The sequence below is a fragment of the Kogia breviceps genome, chromosome 1, assembly GCF_026419965.1.
Source record: "Kogia breviceps isolate mKogBre1 chromosome 1, mKogBre1 haplotype 1, whole genome shotgun sequence".
NCBI classification, from domain to species: Eukaryota; Metazoa; Chordata; class Mammalia; order Artiodactyla; family Physeteridae; genus Kogia; species Kogia breviceps.
In genome coordinates this window covers 18386614-18404147 of record NC_081310.1, presented here as the reverse complement: position 1 = coordinate 18404147, position 17534 = coordinate 18386614, and the positions used below count along the sequence as shown (strand labels likewise).

Sequence of the window (17534 nt, the reverse complement as noted above, 5' to 3'; positions counted from 1 at the left end):
TAACCTAACTCTACACCTCAAGGATCTAGATAAAGAAGAAAAAACTAAGCCCAAAACTAGCAGAAGGAAAGATATTACAATTAAAAGTATAGCTGAAATAAATGAAACAGAGAATAGAAAAACAATTAAAAAGTCAACAGAGTTGGTTTTATGCAAATTAAAAAATGACATGTTCTTACCTAGGCTAACTAAAAAAGAGAGAAGACTCAAATAAATAGAATCATAAATGAAAAGGAGACCATTCAACTGATGCCACAGAAATATAAAGGACCCTAAGGGACTGCTATGAACAATTAATTACATGCCAAGAATAACCTAGAGGAAATGGAGAAATCCCTACAAACACAACCTACTGAGACTGAACCATTAAGAAGCAGAAAATCTGGGGAGATATATAACTAGTAAGAAGACAGAATTAGTAATCGAACACCTTCCAACAAAGAAAAACCCAGTACCAGACGGCTTTACTGGTGAATTCCATCAAACATTTAAAGAAGAACGAATACCAGTCCTTCTTAAACTTTTCCAAAAATTGAAGAGAGGGGAACACTTCCTAACTCATCATATGAGGCCAGCATTACACTAATACCAAAGCCAGAAAAAGACACTACAATAAAAGAAAACTAAAGGCCAATAACCCTGATGAATATAAATGCCAAAATCCTAAACATATTAGCAAACCAAATTTAAAACATATTAAAGGATCATACACTGACCAAGTTGAATTTATTGCAAAGATACAAAGATGGTCAACATATGATAACCAATGCAACACACCACACTAATAGAACAAAGGATATAAATCATATGATCATCTCTATTGATGCATAAAAGGAAACTGACAAAATTCAATGCCCTTTCATGATAAAAATTCTCAACTCTCTAGGAATAGATAAATTACCTCAGCATAATAAAAGCTTCATATGAAAAGCCCACAGCTAACATCGTACTGAAAGTCTTTCCTCTAAGATCAAGAATAAGGAAAGTATACTCACTATTGCCTCTTATATTCAACACTGTACACTCATCCCTCAGTATCCTCAGGGGATAGGTTCCAGGCCCCTCTACCCCCATGGATACCGAAATCTACAGATGCTCAAGTCCCTTACATAAAATGAAAGAGTACTTGTATATAACCTACACACATCCTTCCACATATTTAAATTACCTCTAGATTACTATTAAGTAATATAATAATATAATATGCATAAAAGCTATGTAAATAGTTCTTAGTGCACAACAAATTCAACTTTTGCTTTATGGAACTTTCTGTAATTTTACTTTTCGAATTGTTTTTAGTTGCAATTGGTTGGACCCATAGATGCTGGCCCTGCAGATATATAAGGCCAACTGTACTGGAAGTCCTAGCCAAAGCAATTAGGCAAGAAAAATAAATAAAGGGCATCCAATTGGAAAGGAAAAAGTGAAAGTATCTGTTTGTGTATGAAACGATCTTATACGTAGAACACCCTAAAAATTACACACACACAAACTGTTTGAACTATAAAAAAATTCATAAAAGTTTCAGTACAAAACCAACAAATAGCAGATATGCTTCTATACAGTGCCAACAAACGACGCAAAAAGAAAATTAAGAAAACAATTCCATTTATAATAGCATCAATAACAATAAAATGCTCAGGAATAAACTTAACCAAGGAGGCAAAATACTTTTACACTGAAATCTACAAAACATTGCTACAAGAAATTAAAGACACAAGTAAATGGAAGGATCTCCTATGTCACGGATTGTACGATTTAATGTTGATAAAATGTCCATACTACCCCCAAAAACTACAGATTCAACACACTCCCTATCAAAATCCCAATGGCATTTTTTACAGAAACAGAAAAAACAGTCCTAAAATCCACTGGGAACTGTAAGGACCCTAAATAGCCAAAACAAGCTTGAGAAAGAACAAAGCTGAAGACCTCACACTTTCTGACTTCAAAACATATTATAAAGCTACAAGTAATAAAACAGTATGGTACTGGCATATAGACAGACATATAAACCAAAGGAACAGAATCTAGAGACCAAAAATAAATCTATCTATATATGGTCAGATGATCTTTGACAAGAGTGCCAAGAATACACGAGGGGAAAAACACAGTCTGTTTCAACAAATGGTGCTGGGAAAACTGGATATCCAGATGTAAATGAAAGAAAATGGAACTTTCTCTTATATAATACACAAAATTCAACTCAAAATGGATTAAAGACTTAAAGCCTGAAACTATAAAACTCCTAAAAGAAAACATAGAGGGAAAGGTTCACCACGTTGGTCTTGGCAATGATTTTATGGATATGACACCAAAAACACAGGCAACCAAAGCAAAAATAAGTAGGTGGGATTACATCACACTAAAAAGCTTTTCTGCACAGCAAAGGAAACTATCAACAGAGTGAAAAAGCAACCTATGCAATGAAAGGAAAGATTTGCAAAAATATATCTGAAAAGGGGTTAACATCCAAAATATGTAAGGAACTCCTACAATTCAACAGCAAAAAAGAAATCAGACTTTTTTAAATGGGCAAAGGATTTGAATAGGTATTTCTCCAAAGATGTATAAATGGCCAAACAGGTACATGAAAAGATGCTCAACATCACTAACCATCAGGGAAATGCAAATCAAAACCACAATGAGGGATCACTTCACACCTGTTAGAATATATTATCAAAACACAAAACCAGGAAATAACAAATACTGACGAGGATATGGAGAAATCAGAACTCTTGTGCAGTTAGTGGTAATGTAAAATGGTGCAGCCAATATGGAAAACGGTACAGGGGTTCCTCAATAAGTTAAAAATAGAACTACCCTATGACCCAGCAATCACACTTCTAGGTATTTATTCAAAAGAATTGGAATCAGAAATATCAAAATATCAAAGAGGTATTTGCACTCCCACAGTCACTACACCATTATTCACAATAGTCAAGATATGAAAGCAATCCAAATGTCCATCAATAGCTAAATGGATAAAGAAAATGTGTGATATACATTCAACGGAGTATTTTTCCACCATAAAAGGAAGGAAATTATATCATATGCTACAACATGGATGGAACTTGAGAATACTATTCTAAATTAAATTAGCCAGTCATAGAATGACTAATACTGCATGAGTCCAGCAGGACCAAGATGGCAGAGTAGAAAGACCCTGAGCTCACCTCCTCTTAAGAACACATCAAGATCACAATGATTAAGAACACATCAAGATACAATGATCTTCAGAACAACCATCAATGAGAAAGACCACAACCCACCAGAAAAGATCTTCTATAACTAAAGACATAAAGAAGGAAACACAGCAAGACAGGTAGGAGGGGCAGGCTTGCAATACAGTCAAGTCCCATACTCCCAGATGGGAAACCCACAAACTGGAGAATAATTACATTCCAGAGGTTCTCCCATAGGAGTTAGAGCTCTGTGCCCACATCAGGCTCCCCAGCCCCAGAGTCTTATACCAGGAAGACAAGCCCCCAGAGGATTTGGCTTTGAAGGTCAGTGGGGCATAATTTGGGGAGCCCCACAGGACTGGGGGAAATAGAGACTTCACCATTAAAGGGCACACACAAAATCTCACATGTTCTAGGACCCAGGGTAAAAGCAGTAATTTGATAGAAGCCTGGACCAGACCTATCTGCTGATCTTGGAGAGTCTCCCACAGAGGTGGGGGTCAGCTGCAGTTCACACCACGGACCCCTTCTGCCTCATGAATGCTTGTGCTGGTGGGTGCCATTGTGGGATCCCCTTGCACTCATCAGCACTGAGACTTGTGCCCCCCAAAACAGCCTGTAGGACCAGTGGTGGGACACCTCTGGCCAAGCAACTGGGTGGGGACACAGTCTTACCCATCAGCACAAAGACTGCCTAAAGACTTCCTGAGCCCACAGCACCTCTAGACATGGCTCAAGATACGGCCATGCCCACCAGAGGCCCCAGGACTCAAATCCACCCACCAGTAGACAGGTACCAGCTCCAGAATCTACTGCCCCACCCGGCTGCCTTCCAGGAAGCTTGCTCTAGCCTCTGGAGCAGCCTCACCACCAGGGGACAGGCTAGATACAAGAAAATGACAATGCAACAGCCTTCAGGCCCAGCCTGCCCACAGCAGGCCAGACCCTGCCCTGAGACCAGCTGGACCCCACCCTGCCCACTATCGGGCCAACACAAGCTTCAGGACACCCCACACCCCATATCCAACTCTGTCAGGAACCAGCCCCCGCAACCAATGGCCTGACACCAGTTCTGGGATCCCTAGGCAACCAAACTCCAGGACCTGGTGCTGTCTGCAAGCAGTCCAGCACTAACCCCAGGACCTGGCTTCAACCACCAGTGAGTGGGCAACAGCCCCAGAGTCTTCTGGATCCTGACTCTGCCCATCAGTGAGCCAGCATAAGCCCCGGGGAGCCTAGGGGTTCTGAAAACAGCCACTTCGTGACCCAGTACCACTAACCAGCGGCCAGCAGCCTCTGCACAAAGCAGGGCCTGGCAAACTAGGCAAACTAGCAGACTGGGAGCCAATCAAGCCTATCAGACTGCCCACAGAGCCCACAACAACAGAAGGACCCGTGCAGCCCTCAAAGGGGGAACTCCTAAAGCATATTGCTTGGGTGATGAGAGGAACTTCATTCTTGGGAAACGTAATCAACCTACCAGACAAAGAAAAGTAAAAACAGTAACTTAGGTAAAATGTGGTGACAGAGAAATAAGATAAAACCTCAAACCAAGAAACAAGATAAAATCCCAGAAGGAGAACTAAGTGAATTGGAGAGAAACAATCTACACAAGAAGGTGTTCAGGGTAGTGATCATAAAGATGATCAAAGAATTCAGGAGAAGAATGAATGCACAGTGACAACTTAGAAGTTTTTAACAAAGAGTTAGAAAATATAAACAACAGAGATGAAGATTACACTAACTGAAATGAAAAATACACTAGAAAGAATCAACAGTAAACTAAATGATAAATAGAAACAGATCAGCAAACTATAAGACAAAGTAGGGGAAATCACTGATGCTGAAGAGAAAAGAAGAAAAAAAGAATGAAAAAAAATGAGGACAGTTTAAGAGACCTCTGGGACAACATCGAGCACACTACTATTCACATTATAGGGATCCCAAAAGGAGAAGAGAGAGAGAAAGGGGAAGAGAACATATCTGAAAACATCATAGCTGAAAACTTTTCTAATCTTGGGAAAGAAACAGATATCCAAGTCCAGTAGGCACAGAGAGTCCCATACATGATTAACCAAAAGAGGAATACACAAAGACACACTGTAGTTAAAATGGCAAACAGTTAAGACAACATTAAAAGCAACAAGGAAAAAGCAACAAACAATATGCAAGGGAACTCCCATAAGGTTATCAGCTGACTTTACAGCAGAAACGCTGCAGGCCAGAAGGGAGTGGCATGATATATTTAAAGTAATGAACAGGAAAGACCCATAACCAAAAATACTCTATCCAGCAACGCTCTTGTTCAGATTTGATGGAGGGATTAAAAGCTTTACAGATAAGCAAAACCTAAAAGAGTTCAGCACTACCGAACCACCTTCAAACAAATATTGAAGGAACTCCTCTAAGTGAAAAAAGAAAAGGCCACAACTAGAAACATGAAAATTACAAAATGAAAAAGCTCATCAGTAGAAGCAAATATAACAAAAAGGTAGGAAATCATCCAGGCACAAAGCTAATAGGAAGTTAAAAAGACAAGTAGTAAAATCATCTATATCCACAATAAGCTGTTAAGGGATACACATAACAATTAGATGTAAAATATGGTATCAAAAACAGTAGGTGTGAGGGGAGGAGAGTACCAATGCAGGGTTTTCAAAAATCCATTTGAAATTAAGAGACCAGCAAATTAAAACAATCACATATATGCAGGTTGCTAAATAAAAGCCTCATGGTAACCATAAACCAAAAGTCTATAATAGATATACACACAAAAAAAGAAAAAGGATACCAAACATAAAACTAAAGATAGTCATCAAATCACGAGAAGAAAACAAAAGGGAAAAAAGAAACCTATGAAAACAACCCAAAACAAGTAACAAAAGGGCAAGAAGAACATACACAGCAATAATTACCTTAAATTTAAATGGACTAAATGTTCCAATCAAAAGACACAGCCCAGCTGAATGGAAACAAACAAAAAAAAGACCGATATATATGCTATCTACAAAAGACTCACCTCATATATAAAGACACAGACTGAAAATGAGGGGATAGAAAAAGGTAATTCCACGCAAATGGAAATCTAAAGAAAGCCGGGGTAGCAACGCTTATATCAGACAAAATAGGCTTTAAAATAAAGACTGTTACAAAAGAAAAAGAAGGACACTACATAATGATTAAGGGATCAGTCCAAGAAGAAGACATAATAATTGTAAATATTTATACATCCAACACAGGAAATCCTAAATACATAAAGCAAGTATTAACAGACATAAAGGGAGGAATCGACAGTAACACAGTAATAGTAGGGGACTTTAAAACCCCACTTATATCAATGGACAGATCATCCAGATAGAAAATCAATAAGGAAACACTGGCCTTAAATGACACAATAGAGCAGATGGACTTAATTGATATATAGAAAGCATTCCATCCAAAAGCATCAGAATACACTCCTAGAAAGAGTGGATATATGCACGTACAAACCTGATTCCCTTTGCTGTACAGAAGAAACTAACATAACATTTTAAATCAACTACAACAACAACAAAAATTAATTAAAAAACGAAAACAAAAATGAATTTAGCACCATGATGAATAGAATTGCCTCATTACCCAAAAACTGAAATGCAGAACTTTTTTTAATATTTGTGATTATTTTTACCAAAAGTACACTTTGAGAATAAATAATATACAGATTTTACACGTTCTTTCCAAGTGCACATGGAACACTCTCCAGGAGAGATCAATCACATGCTAGGCTACAAAACAAGCCTTGGTAAATTTAAGAAAACTGAAATCCTAAGTAGCGTCTTTTCCAACCACGACACTATGAGACTAGAAATCAACTATGAGAAAAAAACTGCAAAAAACACAAACATGTGGAGGTTAAACAATATGCTACTAAACAACCAATGGGTCACTGAAGAAATCAAGAGGAAATGAAAAAATATCTAGAGACAAAAGAAAATGAAAACACAATGGTCTAAATCCTATGAGACACAGCAAAAGCAGTTCAAAGGGCGAAGTTAATAGCGTTCCAAGCATCTGGGGAAACAATAAAAATCTCAAATAAGCAACCTAACCTTACACCCAAAGCAACTAGAGAAAGAACAAACAAGGTCCAAAGTTAGTAGAAAGAAAGAAATCATAAACATCAGAGCAGAATAAATGAAATAGAGGCAAAGAAAACCATAGAAAAGATCAATGAAACTAAAAGATGCTTCTCTGACAAGATAAAATTGACAAACCGCTAGCTAGACTCAGTAAGAAAGAAAGGAAGAGGGCACAAATCAATAAAATTAGAAATGAGGAAGAAGTTACAACTGACACCACAGAAATACAAAGGATCAGAAAAGACTGCTACAGGCAACTATACAAAATGGACAACCTAGAAGAAATGGACAAATTCTTAGAAAGGTACAACCTTCCAAGACTGAGCCAGGAGAAAACAGAAAATATGAACAGACCAATCACAAGTACTGACATTGAAACTGTGATGAAAAATTTCCAACAAACCAAAGTCCAGGACCAGATGGCTTCACAGGTGAATTTTATCAAACATTTAGAGAAGAATTAATGCCAATCTTTTCGAAACTCTTTCCAAAAATTGCAGAAGGAACACTCCCAAACTCATTCTATGAGGCCACCATCACCCTGATGCCAAAATCAGACAAAGATAACCCGCCCCAAAAAATGTTACAGCCCAATATCACTGATGAACATAGACGCAAAAATCCTCAACAAAGTGCTAGCAAAGGAGGCAAGAATACACAATGGAGAAAAGATAGTCTCTTTAAGAAGTGGTGCTGGGAAAACTGGACAGCTACATGTAAAAGAATGAAATTAGAACATTATCTAACCCATACAGAAAAATAAACTCGAAATGGATTAAAGACCTAAATGTAATGCTGGATACTATAAAACGCGTAGAAACAAACATAGCCCCACAAACTGTGAGGCTGGGAAGTAGATATAGTCATGTTCAAGAAGTCCAAGAATGGCTTAACTTCCTTAGATTTGTTTTAAACAATTAGTGTTGCTCTTTTTAAGACAGATAAAGAATACCAAGTTGATATACTGTATGGCTAAGTCTTTGTTAGGTGCTCTGACATAATCACGGCAATATCTTTGTGGATCCACTTCCTACAGTAATGAAAATAAAAACAAAAATAAATAAATAGGGTCTAATTAAACTGAAAAGCTTTTGCACAGCCAAGGAAACCATAAACAAAACGAAAAGACAGCCCATAGAATGGGAGAAAATATTTGCAAACGAAGCGACCGACAAGTGATGAATCTCCAAAATATACAAACAGCTCATGCAGCTCTATATCAAAAAAACAAACAACTCAATCAAAAAATGAGCAGAAGATCTAAATAGACATTTCTCCAAAGGAAACATACAGATGGCCAAAACGCACATGAAAAGATGCTCAACATCGCTAAATATTAGAGAAATGCAGATCAAAACTACAATGAGGTATCACTTCACACTGGACAGAATGGCCATAGTCAAAAATTCTACAAACAATAAATGCTGGAGAGGGGGTGGAGAAAAGGGAAACGTCCTACACTGTTGGTGGGAATGTAAATTGGTACAACCAGTGTGGAGAACAGTATGGAGGTTCCTTAGAAAAGCAAAAATAGAACTACCATATGAGCCAGAAATCCCACTCCTGGGCATATTATCTGGAGAAAACCATAATTTGAAAAGATACATGCACCCCAATGTTAACTGCAGCACTATTTACAATAGCCAAGACATGGAAGTAACCTAAATGTCCATCAACAGATGAACAGATAAAGAAGATGTGGCATATATATACAATAGACTATTACTCAGCAATAAAAAAAAGAATGAAATAATGCCATTTGCAGCAACATGGATGGACCTAGAGATTATCACACTAAGTGAAGTAAGTCAGACAGGGAAAGACAAATATGTGATATCACTTATACGTTGAATCTAAAAAAAATGATACAAGTGTACTTACTTCAGAAACAGAAACAGACTCACAGACTTCAAAAACGAACTTATGGTTACCAAAGGGGAAACGTGGGGGGAGGGAGGGATAAGTTAGGAGTTTGGGATGAATATATACACACTACTATATATAAAATAATCAACAAGGACCTAGTGTATACCAGAGGGAACTCTACTCAATATTCTATAATCCTCTATAGTAACCTATATGGAAAAAGAATCTGAAAAAGAATGGATATATGTATAACTGAATCACTTAGTTATACACCAGAAACTAACACAACATTGTAAACCAGCTATACTCCCAATGTAAAATAAAAAATTAAATTAAAACATAAACAGCTCATACACCTCAATATCAAAAAAGTAATCCGATTTAAAAATGAGCAGAAGAAATGAACGGACATTTCTCCAAAGAGCACATGCAGATGGCCAAGAGGCACATAAAAAGATGCTAAACACTGCTAATCATCAGGGAAATGCAAATGAAAACCACAATGAGATATCACCTCACACCTTTTGCGATGGCTACCATCAAAAAGAACACAGATAACAAATGTTGGTGAGGATGTGGATAAAAGAGAACCCTCCTACACTGTTGGTGGGAATGTAGAGTGTTTCAGCCACTGTGGAAAACAATATGGAAGTTTCTTCAAAAACTAAAAATACAACTACCATGTGATCCAGCAATTCCGTTCCTGGGTATATACCCGAAAAAAACACAAAAACACTAATTGGAGAAGATATATGCATGCCAATGTTCATAGCACCATTATTTATAACTGCCAAGATATGGAAGTAATCTAAGTGTCCATCAACAGAAGAATGTACAAAGAAAATGTGGTGTGTATGTATGCAATGGAATACTACTTAGCCATAAAAGAGAATGAAATTTTGCCATTTGCAGCAGCATGGATGGACTTCGAGGGTATTATGCAAAGTGAAATAAGTCAGACAAAGAAAGGCAAATACTGTATGCTATCACTTATAAATGGAATCTAAAATATACCACAAACTAGTGAATAGAGCAAAAAAGAAATAGACTCACAGATACAGAGAACAAACTAGGGTTACCAGTGGAGAAAGGGAAGAGGGGAGAAGCAATGTAGAATAGGGGATTAAGAGATACAAACTATTACATACAAAATAAGCTTCAAGGATATACTGTACAACACAAGGAATATAGCCAATATTTTATTATAACTGTAAATGGGGTATAACCTTTAAAAATTGTGAATCAGTACATTGTACACCTGCAACTTACATGATATTGTACATCAACTATACTTCAAGAAAAAAAAAAACTGCATGAGTCCACTTAAATGAATTATCTAAAGCAATCAAACTTACAGAAGCAGAAAGTAGAATTGTGGTGGCCAGGGGCTAGAGAGAGAGAGAAATGGGAGCTGTTCAATGAATATAAAGTTTCAGGCATGCAAGATGAAAAGGTTCTGCCTCAGTTAACAATATTGTATTGTATATTTAGCAATTTGTTAAAAAGGCAGATCTCATGTGTTTTTTCCCACTATAAAAAATAAATTCAAAAAAAAGGTTAATAGTGATTTAAATACAGCTAAAGAGTTTTAGTTAACTGAAAGATAGACCTAAACATGTTACATGCAGAAATTGTACAGCAGATTGTACTATAGATTATAGTACAGGGAAACAATGAAATAGGGGGAAAAAATGAATGAGCATCTAAGACATATGTAGGATAGAAAGAGAATTTTAGCATATCTAATCAGAGGACCAGAAACACTAGAGAGAACAGTAGTAAGGCTATATTCAGAGAGATAATGGCTGCTCCATTTCCAAAATTTATGAAAGATATAATCCAGAGTTTAGATCTAAACAAATTATACAGCTTGTAGTACAAAGACACAATAACTCACAGAAAAAATGAATCAAGAAGTTAAAGCATAACTATGGAGAACAGTATAGAGGGCCCTTAAAAAACTAAAAACAGAGTTACCATATGATCCAGCAATCCCACTCCTGGGCATATAGCCAGAGAAGATACATGCACCCCAATTTCATAGCAGCACTATTTACAATAGCCAAGACATGGAAGCAACCTAAATGTCCATCAACAAATGAATACACAAAGAAGATGTGGCATATATACACAATGGAATATTACTCAGCCTTAAAAAAAGAATGAAATAATTTCATTTGCAGAAACATGGATGGACCCAGAGATTATCATACCAAGTAAAGTAAGTCAGATAGAGAAAAACAAATATTATATGATATCACTTACATGTGGAATCTAAAAAAATGATACAGGTAAACTTATTTACAAAACAAATTCACAGAAATAGAAAACAAACTTATGGTTATCAAAGGGGAAAGAGGGCAGGGGAAGGGAGGATAAATTGGGAATTTGGGATTAACAGATACACACTACTATACATAAAATAGATAAACAACAAGGACCTACAGTACAGTACAGGGAACTATATTCAATATCTTGTAATAACCTATAATGTAAAAGAATCTGAAAAAAGAATGAAAAAAAGAATCTGTATAACTGAATCACTTTGGTGTACACCTGAAACTAACACAACATTGTAAATCAACTATACTTCAATTTAAAAAAAAGAAAAGAAAAGAAGTTAAGGCATATGGTAGAGTTAAGGTACAACATAATCTAATCAGAGTACCAAAATAAAATTCTAAAGAGACCAGAAGCAAGGCAATGTTCAAAAAGATAATATATGGTAAGTATCCAGAACTAATAAAAAGAATATGAATTCAAAGACATGAGAAGCAAACAAGAAGAAACGAAATCCATACTTAAATACACTGTACTGAAAGTATAACACCTAAGAAAAAGAACCTTAAAAAGAGACAGACAGAAAATACACCTATACCTACTGGCAGATGACTTCTGAACAGAAACCATGGAAATAAGTAGACAATGGAATATCAACTTAAAATTGGAGACTGAGCAAGGCTCTCTTTCAAGAAAATGGTCCAAAAATATTTTCATATTTAAAAAAGAAAGTTTATGACTAACAATCCTTTACCAAAAGAACTTTAAAGATGCTATCAGGAAAAGGGAAAATGACCTCCAAAGGAAAGTCTGAGATGAAAAAGGGAATGGTAAAAAAAATAATAATAATTTAAAATATGTGGCTGATTCTAAACAACCTGAGCTTTAAAAGAATAAGAAGGGCTTCCCTGGTGGCGCAGTGGTTGAGAGCCCACCTGCCGATGCAGGGGACAGGGGTTCGTGCCCCGGTCCTGGAAGATCCCACATGCCGCGGAGAGGCTGGATCCGTGAGCCATGGCCGTTGAGCCTGCGCGTCCAGAGCCTGTGCTCCGCAACGGGAGAGGCCACAACAGTGAGAGGCCCGTGTACCGCAAAAAAAAAAAAAAAAAAAAAAAAGAATAAGAAGGAGAAGGAGAGTTAGTAATAGCATTGAGTTCAGAATGAAAATGATAGAAGGCAAAGACATTTTTCTCTCACAATGGACCGTCCTGCATACCCACTTTGGATACCAGTGGTATGGACTATACATACACAGATGTTCAGCTACAGCAGACAGCAATGCTGGCTGCAATCATTTCAGAGGTCTTCTTAAAAACATGAGCCATGCCATAAGGGACTTATAATTTGGGGATAAGGGGAAAAGAACAGGGCACTCCAGACAGAGAAAACAGCAAAGGTTCAGGAATGAGATAGATGAGCATGGCATGCCCTGTTCTTCAACCAACAAAGTATCTCATATCATCGCACATGTTCTTTTGAAATCTCCAAGACAAAAGCAAAACAAACCGAAGACCTCAGGAAGCAATGACGTGAGTAGAGCAACAGCGGAAGACATCAGATATTCGTTATGACCTTGGGCAGGTCACTTCACTCTCTGAAGGCTTTGTAGTATGTAATATCTACCGTTCCCAGTGTCACTAATGTATTTTGATGACAAATGAAAAAATTCAAAAGGGGAATATTATAGGACTGATCTCTTATATATTAACTACTAGTCATTGTACTGGCACTGGCAAATACAGAACAAAGGAGACAAAGTAAATCAGCAATTAGAAGGCAATGTGATAGGTCCTGTGACAGGAGAGGTATGCACAGGGTACTGAGAAAACCCAGCAGCAGTGGCCAAAGCATGCTTCACTCTTGCCTTTTCAAACTACTAATGTCCACCTTGGTAGTTGTTCCAGTCATCACAGTGAAATTCAGATCTATGAAGAGAATCATCATCAAGAGTTTTGTTATTAAAAGTTTCAAAATAGGGCTTCCCTGGTGGCGCAGTGTTTGAGAGTCCGCCTGCAGATGCAGGGGACGCGGGTTCGTGCCCCGGTCCGGGAAGATCCCACGTGCCGCGGAGCGGCTGGGCCCGTGAGCCATGGCCATGGAGCCTGTGCTCCGCAACGGAAGAGGCCACAACAGTGAGAGGCCCACGTACCACAGAAAAAAAAAAAAAAAAAAGTTTCAAAATAAATTTAACCAAAGTCAGTTTTAAAACATCCCGAGAAGGAATCAAATCAATTTCCTTCATACTGATCAAAATTTCACCACAGAAAGCTAGTCGGGACACTTTGGATCCACAAAAATTAGCAAAATTATAGAGTTTTTCTAAAACATGAAAACAATTCTTCCTCCATTTAAAAGTACATAAGAGTAATGGTAATATATTCTCTCTATCCAGGCTGGAATTATCCAAGGATAATCTAACAGAAGCAAAAAAAAAAAAAAAAAGAAAAGAAATATTTCAAATACCCATTCTTTCTGGACTTACACTTTACAACCTAAAATCAAACACATTTTGCATAAATTAATTCTATGATCTACAACATACGTTTTCTACTTCACTGCGAAGTATTCATTGCCTTTAATCATCTGTTGTTCTGTTGTATTTAGCCATTTGAGGCCTATTAATAATGCACACACAAATCCTTCATCTAAGAAAATACTCCTGAAAAAATACACACAGAATGTTCTCAGAGAAAAGCAATTCTTTCTCGCTCTACTAGATACAGTAGTGGTAAAGAGGAGAATATTTACTACTAATGTTACAGTGCTGCAAAATTCTTCTTCTGAACTGTTTAATATGTATATAATATTAACATTTACTTACATATCCTCAATATATATTAGTGACATGGGGAAGGGTAGATATCACATATTCCCAAGGATACCAAATCCATTCACATATGACTAAAATGCTTATAATAACTGTAAATGACAATACAATTCAAAGATTCTTTAATTACCTTATTTGTTTAAATTAAAATATTTTGGGCAGTAATGTTTTGAGTTATATCCTTAATATTCCAAAAGGCTTACAAGCATTTAACAGTCACACGAATGTAGATTTTCACAACCATGTTTTAAAATGTGTCAATTTAACTGAAAACAACTTCGAACAAATGTTCATTTTGATTACCACACTGGCCTTAATATAGCTAACAAGCAGATATGTTACTTTATTTCACTGATGAGAGGTAAGCAAGACCGGGTAATGACATTTACTACCAACCAGAGAACAGAGAGAGACACGAATGGTGATTTAACAGCCATCACTGGTGATCCCTTTGATAAACACCTATAGCACCTATAAACCAATTTAGCCCTATTTACACACAGCTTTCTACTGTACACTATTTCTTTGGGACTATATTTACCTTTCTTCTTAAGTTCTTTGAGGGGAGAGGCCTTGTCTTAAATACTGCTTCTCTATCCCTTCCAGCTCAAAAAACAAAACTGAGTGCATATGTATTGATAAATTAACAGCCACAGTATAATAGGTACTTCGCATGGCAGTTAGGAGAAAATCAGGATGTGGGTAAAGGAAGTTAAACGGAGCTATAGTTACGCACAATGCAACCAACAACAAGGGACAAGATCATAAAAGTGACTTTGAAATAACATGCTCAGAAACAGAGCAAATCAGTTCACTTAGCATAATTATGTTCAGAAGGTACAGCAAAATTTAGCACACTGTTATTGCTTAACTGAAACCGCCCCCCCCCACTTTTCTTGGTCTTACAAGTGATGCTGCATTTTGTACTATTCCCTGATTCAGATTTCTATAATGCTATCTCATGTCTGTATAAAGCACCTTATTCACACAACTGTGGAAAGAGCTATACTATTCAAAATCCAAAAGAAAATAAAAACAATGTATTTTTCCACCTTTCCTAGGTTAAAACACACAGAGCGTTTTGCTAATAAAAACAAAGGTCATCTGTCTTACTTTTCATTCATACTGAATGACACGTTTTTTTTTTAAAGATTTTCTGTTAGAAAAATTCTGTACTACCTTGGCTTTAAAATCAACTTTAACCCAATTTTGCACCTTTCCCTGTCACCTCCTTCAATCTCTCAATCAAAATTATGTATCAATTATATTTTTAAAAACAATTAGGAGGCTTTTAAAAAGAGTTACGATGTAAACTAAGTTATAGGTTACGGTAACAGCAACCTTACACTATATCTTTACCATGTGAAATGCGCGACACTAGACAAGACAAAAGCATACTCTGAAATCTCTTCCTGGGTCTTCTACAATAGTCTCTTACCAAAATTTCTTCTCCCTTCGTGTATCAAGTTTCTATGCTCCCCTAATCTCCAAGATTAAAAAATCTGTTTATACCTCCCTCCAACACTTCAGGGGTGAGTTTGTATGTCTTCTCATACCTTTTGTTTAAGAACGCCAAAACCCTTCATTATTTTATTTTAACCACCCCATATGAAGGCAGTGATACACCCAGGGCTGGAGAGTCAAGGAGTTAACTAGACAATCAGAAATTGGACAGCCGACCAAAACTTAGCACCCCTCTAAGGGGTACGCAAACCCAGTCAGAAAAATCAGCAAAGGCCCTCTTTCCAGGTCATGAGGGCTTTTAAAAAAATTATTTTTAAACCCTTTCCCACAAAGGAACTCGCGCGCACACACAATTGCACTTTTCAGAATGTGGAAATACAACTGATCCGGTTCTTTCGGTTTTCAAGAGTTTAAACACCAGGGACATCTGCATCTAGATAAAAACTCCTGAGGGCAATTTGATCAAAGACACAGAAAATCCTTCCTTCAAAGAAATGCACCTTGTGACACTCCAAGGAGGAGGAGAGGTATTTAAAGTAAAACCTGCCCTGAATTATTACCACCGACTTGAGAAAGAGAAGCAAAAGCCGTTGGCTTCATACAGCTTTTAAACATTTTGCTGTAACCCTGGGGCCACAGAAGCTGATGGTGAAATTCTCCTGCCCATCTCTACAGAAGAGTATCACACAGCAGTAGAAACTCGGGACACACCAACACACACATCCACCTCTACTCCCATTCTCGTCCCTTCCATTCCCGACCTTCCCCCTTTGGTGCCCAAGACCCAAATGTGGACACAGTGTTACAAAAAGCTAAGTCATGGGGCAATGCAGGCGGGTGGGAGGGCAAAGGACCGAAAGAGCCAGGAAAGCAAGGGAAAAGAGGCAGTCGGCTGGCTTGTCTGTGATTAAAAAGCAAACATTCGGGTGGGGATACGGAATGCCGCGTGGAAATAAAGCCATCCGGGATGCCCACTCTGCCATCTCCTTGTGCCTGTCGCCCTCCATCACCCCATCCTCTCCCGGAGGACCACCTCCGCGGGGAGGGCGCCACTTACGGTGCCCCCACCCTCACCCTTCAGGGGAAAGCAGTGAAATGCGGCTGGAAGGGAGGATGGGGGCTCGGCCGGGGGCGAGGGTCACGCCGGGCGCCAGGTGGACACCCTGCGGCGGGTGGCCGCTCTGGGGACCCGGGGCGGCCCATGCGGAAGGTGAAGCGGGGGTCCGGGGAGCGTCTGGCCCCGCCGCTCCCGGGGAGGCTCCGGCTACTCACGTTCTCCGTGTCCCGCTCATTCACCGTCGGCAATGGCGTCCGGGCCGACATTTTGTGCGGGCGGCGGGGTCGGGCCGGGGTCTCTCGGGCCGGGCTGCGGGCTCCGGGAGCGAGCGGCAGGGGCTGCGGCCGCGGGCGCGAGGCCGGGGCCGGGCCGGGGCGAGCGGCTCCCACAGGCCGCGGGCGGTGCAACAAGCGGCCCCGGCGGCGGAGCGGGGGGAGAGGACGCGGAGGAAGGGGAGGGGGAGCCGCTTCCCGCGGCGGCGCCGCCGGGGGACGCGAGCCGGGACGAGGGAGGGCTGCGGGCGAGGGCGGTTGCCCGGCGCGGGCCGGGCGGCGAGTCCGGCGGGATGCAGCGCCGAGGCTGGGAGGCGGGGCGGGAGCCGGGGGGCGGCGTCCGGGCCCCGCTAGGCTCTCCCGGCCATGGCCGAAGGTGAAGCGGCGCCGCAAATCACTGCTTGGCTCGTCCCGCCGAGCGCGGCCGGGAGCCGGGAGCCGCGGCCCTGACAGCGCCGCCCGCGC

General features: G+C 39.3%; 1 protein-coding gene across 5 annotated transcripts in view; it reads right to left on the bottom strand.

Moving 5' to 3' along the window:
* The window catches only part of MARK1 (microtubule affinity regulating kinase 1), a 149070-nt gene extending 131914 nt beyond the window's left edge, over positions 1 to 17156 (bottom strand). For 4 of the 5 annotated variants that reach the window (XM_059039747.2, XM_059039791.2, XM_059039799.2 and 1 more), the window contains exon 1: positions 17013 to 17148. In XM_059039747.2, coding sequence (XP_058895730.1) covers positions 17013 to 17063 — 51 coding nt within the window. In that variant the 5' untranslated portion in view covers positions 17064 to 17148. Of the gene's footprint in view, positions 1 to 17012 lie in introns of all 5 variants that reach the window. The other variant, XM_059039758.2, reaches the window with a different exon arrangement.
* Between the last annotated feature and the right edge of the window lie 378 nt (positions 17157 to 17534).